At 39.7% G+C, this 7,345-nt stretch overlaps 1 protein-coding gene across 3 annotated transcripts in view; it reads left to right on the top strand.

Annotated features, from left to right (window-relative positions):
- Positions 1 to 7,345, top strand: part of plxnb2b (plexin b2b) — a 178,753-nt gene that overhangs the window by 145,641 nt on the left and 25,767 nt on the right. For all 3 annotated transcript variants that reach the window (XM_050072792.1, XM_050072791.1, XM_050072789.1), the window contains 3 exons: positions 1,278 to 1,414; positions 4,898 to 4,998; positions 5,367 to 5,596. In XM_050072792.1, the coding sequence (XP_049928749.1) occupies positions 1,278 to 1,414; positions 4,898 to 4,998; positions 5,367 to 5,596 (468 nt within the window). The remainder of the gene's footprint in view (positions 1 to 1,277; positions 1,415 to 4,897; positions 4,999 to 5,366; positions 5,597 to 7,345) is intronic.

The raw sequence follows: 7,345 nt of genomic DNA, 5'->3' as shown, positions 1-7,345 counted from the left end.
GGTAACTGAACTAGAAGCTCAGAGAGGCGTATAGGACTGCGTCTCCGAGTCCTGGTCTCAACTCTGGGTTGTCAGGGATTTGATTTACTAATAAAGTTTGCCAGGTTCCTAGAAATGAGAGCAGCTCCATCCAAAGTGGGATGAATGCCGTCTCTCCTAATAAGACCAGGTTTTCCCCAGAAAGTTTGCCAATGATTAACGAAACCCACATCATTTGAAAACCACATTGCCATGCTGCCAAAATGAGCCTTACTACACTGTGCTACGGAACAATTATTAAAAAGTACATTAATAAGATAAAGCAATAATAAAAGACACAAGATGATGACAAGCAACTCAAGCAGGCTGCCGCCCGAGACGGCGCAGCAAATAGAAAAAAATGACAACAGAATCAAAGTAGCTGCCACTCATTGTCTGTTAGTCGAGTTTTGGTTTCAGCTGCTTTATTCCTGCTGGGTAGTTTAATCTGTGAGCATCAAATTTTGTAAGCTCTTTATAGGTTTTGTTTGTAAAAAAAATTTTTTTTGCAAAGTACCAAGTAACTACAGCTTTCAGATAAATGTGTTGCAGTGAAAAGTTGTGTATATCCTCATGAAATGTTGTTCAACAGAAGTATGAAGTGTCCTGAAAAGATAATACTCAATTACAAGTACCTCAAATAAGTGAAGTGCTTGAGTAAATGTACTTACAGACTCGCGCACAGACTTGCAGATAAAAGCGTGCAAGCACCATGAATCTTTACTGTACTTCTCTAGGCATGTCCTCTGTACATCTGGGGACCCCATTTTTTCACTGGTTGAACAGTTTTCATGTAGCTACAGGCCCTTTATAATTACATTTAATTATAGCCGAGCCATGATTGTGATGAATGCTGTAACCTCTCCTCTGGGTAATTCCTCTAAGTGAGCTATTGTTTCAATTCCGTGGCTCTGTGCTGCATAAAGAAGTGACACCAACAGACTATCAATAGGTACAAAATACCTACACAGAAAAAGCTTGATTATAAAGTGTCACACTCGATGCACTTATGCATTCGTTCAGTTAATGCAGGCCCACCAACTTGCACACAGCCCCAGCCCACTTTAAAAATACAGAAAGGTCCTGCCGCTGCTTTAGCAGAGCTGTGGGCAATTATGTAGATTGCGCTCCGTCCCAGTTTCCTCTCCAGCGCTGTCGAATCCTTACCATTGACACCTACCTGAATAAATCTCTGGCTAAAATGTCGAGAGCTTGTGCGGATAATAAGTTTCCTTCTCTCTTTTTCTGTTTATCCACAGATCAAGTTTGGGAAAGGGGTGTGGGTGGTTGGCTCGGTGCAGTATGAGAAGAAGAATGATTTGTCACTCTACATCATCATCCCTGCTGTCATTGTGCCTATGTTGCTCATCATCGCTATATCCGTCTACTGCTACAGGTAAATTAAGCTATTTTGGGTAAACATCTCACACTATAAAAAATAATCTGCTTCTAACAGCATTTTTTAATATCTGAATTTCTGACCCGACAGTTAAATGTCACAAAATACTCAGTTTAGGTCTCTAAATACTCTGTTTTTAGATACCTGCTGTGCCGTCTTCTTACAGGAGAGGCTATTTTTGTGTGTTGTTTAGCAAAAACATCACTCAGCTTACAGTTAACTTGCAAACCTGCACTGTTTTTTGCAGATGTTCCCAGCCTCAGCCTTTTACTTGTGACTTTTTAAAGGGGAACACCACCTAAATAATGAATTCCAATATGTTATGTCCATGGCCAAGGAAAGTTCAATCAGTATTTGTGTAGATGAGCTACTCTCTCTCAGAGCCAGAAGCCAGAGAAGTAAGTCTCAAACTTGTGATGTCATTGGGTTTAAAGTCTGGAGCTGACTGATTTTGTGGACCCACAGAATGTTTGTTTTCTTATTTATACCCAAATGAGCTTCATTCAGTTGTAATTTTCTCAAGTCTGAAGCAGGAAATATACCCCTATAGACTGAATTACTGTGATATTGCTCTGAACGACAACAATCACCTCCGGGTAGAAAAGTGGCGATTGATTACAACTGTGGCGATATATGAGATCGGCAAAATTGGTGATTTCTGTTGCCGTTTTCAGCTGTAACCTTAATGTTTGAAGATATATAGTTAAACATGGTGGTCCAACCTATCTGACATTTCTACTGTGCATGTTTTATACTCTTTTGCTTCGTTATCATGTGTAATAAACCAAATCTACCGGCATAGAAGCTAAACAGTGAGCTGCTGTGGACAGGGCCGCAGCAAAAAATATAAAAATATCAGTATCTGTGTAAGTGTATGCTAAATTTGAGTATTTGCTCTGGTTTACCTTACACATTAATTGAGGCAGCAATAGACCAGCAACTCTGTGTTCTGCTACGTGAAATGACTGTTTTTGTCAGTGGAGTCTGTTGGCTTTGATATAACGGCTTTAGTTACCTGTCAGAAAAAAGCTGTCTGATGGTAAGGTAAAGTGCTGAAAATATATAACGTACACTGAAACTGATATTGATTTCCTTTTTTGGTGGGCTTTTTATAGGTGGGTAAAAACTAACTAATTGAGGCAATGTCTGCTCAGCATCGTTGATTTAAATGTACGTGATGCAAGGAATATTCTACCTGGAAGTTATCGTAAATAATCCTGATTTGGTCTATTCCCCTGGGTGCTCCCAGTGTCATCTGTCCCAATGCATTGTCTATAGAGCAGTACCAGACTTATACATGATGACATCACAAATTTGAGTTTTAACACTCTAGTTTTTGGATTTGGGAGAGAGTTGTTCATGTTTACTCATATTTTTAGACTTTGTTTGACCATAGGAATTGAATTTTGTTGGAACTGGCTTTACTTCCATCAAATAATGATAATTATTTCTCCTCGAAATACTTGTTTCCTTTTCTTCTGCACTTGTTAAAACCCAGTGTTTAGAACCGTATTGAAGTGCCAAAAACTGGGCTTGCAGATTTGATGAAGTGGATGTTTGGGGTCAGTTAGATGTCAGAGAGGTGTGACTCCTTGTTTAACCTCTGATGAACAAACTGCTATAAAACTCAATTAACAGAAATCCAATAGACCTATCTGGGGATATGGGAGTGATAGAGCTGCAGAAAAAGTACTGTCAACCTCAATCACAGATGTGCATTTAAAAAATCATTGTATTTAATCATTGTATTTAACGAGTCTTTCAAAAACAAATCAGAAGTAGTGTATAAAATATCGATTTATCTACACATTTCAAATCGGAATATTTGCAGCAGTATTATTACCAGGGTATTTAGAAATCCTGACGGTATGCAAATTTAATACTGAAAAACATGGTGCCTGCGAATGGTTACAGGACTGTAAACAGCTGGCCAGCAACAGGATAGCGAGACCACAAGTATTTACAAAATGGGCTCCATATTCAGTTTTGCTGAATTGTACGTATGCTGCAGTAATTTAATTAATCTCACAGACTGATTTAGGGCAGCCCGTGCAACATATAGACCGATGTCACACTGTCGACCAATGAACAGACAGATCAAACAGAGTAGCAGCTCTGTGTCTCTCTGAGTGTTGCTGGAGAACTTGTGAGTGAGTGACTGGGCGGAGAGTGTGAGAGAGGAGAGATGCACACTGGTATGTGTCATGTAACGCAACATGACCCTGTATTGATATAGATGCCGTTGTCTGAATTTATATCTTGCTTGAAATATATCGCTATATTGTACAAAGTCATTTATATCGCCCAGTCTTAACCACGAGTTAGCGAGTTAGGAGCGCCTTACACAAATACCCTGTTCTCTGCTACTAACCAAGAAAAGAAAAGACGTTGATGTCATGGCACAGTCTTGTAGTCTTGTTATATTTTTATTTTAAAAGTATGCCTTTATGGGGACGTCGGTGGCTTAGTGGTAGAGCAGGCGCCCCATGTACAAGGCTGTTGCCGCAGCGGCCCGGGTTCGAGTCCAGCCTGTGGCCCTTTGCTGCATGTCATCCCCCCTTCTCTCTCTCCCCCTTTCACGCTCATCTGTCCTGTCCATTAAAGGCAAAATGCCCCAAAAAATATCTTAATTAAAAAAAAAAGAAAAAAAAGTATGCCCTTATTTAAAAATATTTCAACATTTGATATTTTCAGGTTGTTGTATCAAAGTTAGAAATTTCAGTATTGTGACGATACTCATCAGAAGTACTGTGTCATTTTCTGATTTTCTGGTGTGGGCTTCTTAAACACGTCAAAAAATAAAGGTGAAAAATAAATTGTTAAGCAGCAAATCTCATAAAAGTAGGAAAACTCATGATGAAGTATTAGGCTGATAAAACTAAGTAAGTGGGGGGTTTTTTGTGGTTAATAAGGTCCCAGTACTGCAAATAGAATTTAAAATGAAGCCCCGCAGAAAACAAAAAACATTATGTAACTGAAACATATTGTCTTTTTTATTCTTTTAATGAGATTGTGACCCATCAGCTTCATCATGGGAACCACTATTTTCAGCTAATGTTATTATTGGAATTGTTTGTGAAGTATTACAGCTTATTGTGCTCATTTTACTGTTTAATTTAACTTGTTCAGTCCATGCATCCTAGAGGTTCTCCAAAATAAAAGGCGATTTGTTTGGCAGTTGATATCTTTGTCACAGGCGGTCATGCATCAGTTAAAGTCGCTCACCTTCTGCTAAATATTCATAAAACACCTACTGTATATCAGGACCAACAAACCCACTGTGACAGAGTAATATTGGCGCCAACAGGATACGTTTGTGAGACTCAGAGGAAACACTATGGCTAAGTTATCGGCCAATTGTGCCAACTCAAAGCAGAGTCTTTGAACAGCAATTAGACCTGAAATTATTTCTAAAAAAAAAAAAAGTTAAAAGCCTTTCCTGCTTTGATGACTCATTTATTCTTTGTGGAATCTGTTCAGGAGAAAGAGTCAGCAAGCAGAGAGGGAGTACGAGAAGGTGAAACATCAGCTTGAGAATCTGGAGGAGAGTGTACGAGACCGCTGCAAAAAGGAATTCACAGGTACCAACAGTGCAGCTGTGCAAAAGCTCAGCAGTATCGCTAATGCCCCTCAAAGGATCCATGTTTCTAAAAAGCCATAAAGTAATGAAGTGCTTCATAGCTCTGATTACATTTCTTTGATGTATTGTACTGCAGTGAATTAAATAAATTCTCCTGCTTAACATCATGTTATCATCATTACGAGGAGCAGTTTTGCAGTAACAGTAATAGAAAACAATCTTTCACAGCTGAAATTATTTTCCTGGCAAAGCTCTCCCTTCTCTGCCTCTCGCAGCATAATGATTGAGACAGACGAGCTGCACACAAATGAGAAAAGGCTGCTTATTAAAAACGAACGAGGTGCTATTTTCTTGTTTTTTATCTCACAGACTTGATGATCGAGATGGAGGATCACACCAATGAGCTGAGTGAGGGACGGATCCCCTTCCTTGACTACAAAACCTACACCGACCGCGTCTTCTTCCTGCCCTCTAAGGACGGTGCCAATGATGTCATGATCACAGGAAAGCTCGACATCCCAGAGTCTCGACGGGCCACTGTGACCCAGGCACTGAACCAGTTCTCCAACCTCCTGAACTCCAAGACCTTCCTCATTAATGTAATTATACTGCATGAGTGAATCACTGAATGGTCAGCTGTGGTCATAAACTGATTATCAGTTTACAGCAAGGTGTCCAACATTAGAACTTTGCAAAGTGATTGATGTGTGATACTTTTAAAACGTATTTAGATATTTAACATTTTCCTGTAGCCAGGCAAGGAGGAGGGCTGTAGGGATGTCGATCAGTCAACCACTTTGGTCCAAACTGAAATACCTTTGCAGCTGTTAAATGGATTGCCATCAAACATTCATGGTTCTTAGACGATGTATTCTAATGACCTTGGTGATCCCCAGACTTTCCTCTGACACCACCAGCAGGTTCGCATTTATGCAACTGAATGATTAATTGAATGAAATTTGGTGCAGACATTCACGTCCCCCACAGGATCATTTGTAATAACTTCTGCTGACTTTTCCTCCAGCGCCATAATCAGGTCAAAATGTTTGTTCAGTACTTTGATTTGTGACCAAATACCAGCAAACTATTGTAATTCCCATCCGCCTCAGCTGTACTTTGTGTTTAGCGCTAATTAGCCAATGCTAGCATGCTAACACGCTAAACTAAACAGTGCACATTTTGTACAGTCCCAGCTCAACATCAGGGGCCGTACTGACAAAGGTTCCTAGTATTAAGAGTTGCTCCTAGTGACGAAATATTAAGAAATTCTGAGAATTATCTTAAAATGTTCCCCTTAAAGTTAAGACTAGATCCCAGATCCCAAGGTAAAAGTTATTCACAAAGCATCTTAGTGCATAAGAGAGCTCCTAAGGTGAAAAGCTGTTTGGAGTAGGGAGGAGGACTTTTAAGAGTTTCTTAAGCAGAAGAGAAAATGGTAAAAAGACAAAGAGGAAGGAGAAATATTCTCCAAACACTGAATTGAGTAAATTAAATTGCTACAGATCTGATGGTGCAGTGATGTTTGTGGTCAACCTCATTAGGGATATGCGCATATCTCCCAACCAACACAATAACGATGTAACGCCAGAAATAAAATGATCACAACTCAAGATGCATGATATTGGAATTTTCACCAATATCTGATATGCTGATACATAACAGCTCATTTGACCAATAACCAATACCAGTAGCAATATATCCACTTTTTCCGCACCTAATTTTAGTGATCATCAAGTCTCGTCTGTAGTAGAATTAACATAATACTAGTCCATACCCATTGGTGGCTTTGTCACCTTCTACCTATGCCAATCCTCAATGCCTATGTGCAGTTTCACATAGATTGACCACGTCAGTGAGTAGAAAAACGTGGAACAGACAGAATGACTGACTGACAGTTTCCGTGATTATGTACAGCATACCATACCATGACTTAGTCATACCAAAAAGTAGAAAAAACCCCCAAACATTCAACCACAGGGGGAGCCACAGTGATCGGTCGAATTTTAGCAATTTTTAAGCATTTTTCTGTTGTCATAGCGCCACCCAGTTGCCAATTAGAGTTAAATTTCTCCAGTCACCTTGAGGCGTCCTGTTCTACATATCTACCAAGTTTAGTAAAAATCGATATGGCGGTTAGGCCTAGATAAGAAATTAGCTCTCTAGCGCCCCCATTTTGTTTGGTCAGGTCAATAATGGAGGGCTCCCCTCAGATTATGTGTGGTCATATGCCTACAAAGTTGCGTGGTGATGGGTGAAACCCTTGAGATGTTATACACCTTTATGTGATGAGCCACGCCCTCCGAAATATTCATTGCCTTATAGAAGCTCAGTTTTAGTAAGTTTTCCAA

This window comes from Epinephelus moara, chromosome 20 (genome assembly GCF_006386435.1).
Source record: "Epinephelus moara isolate mb chromosome 20, YSFRI_EMoa_1.0, whole genome shotgun sequence".
In the NCBI taxonomy this organism is placed as follows: domain Eukaryota; kingdom Metazoa; phylum Chordata; class Actinopteri; order Perciformes; family Serranidae; genus Epinephelus; species Epinephelus moara.
This window is presented reverse-complemented; position numbering and strand designations above follow the sequence as displayed.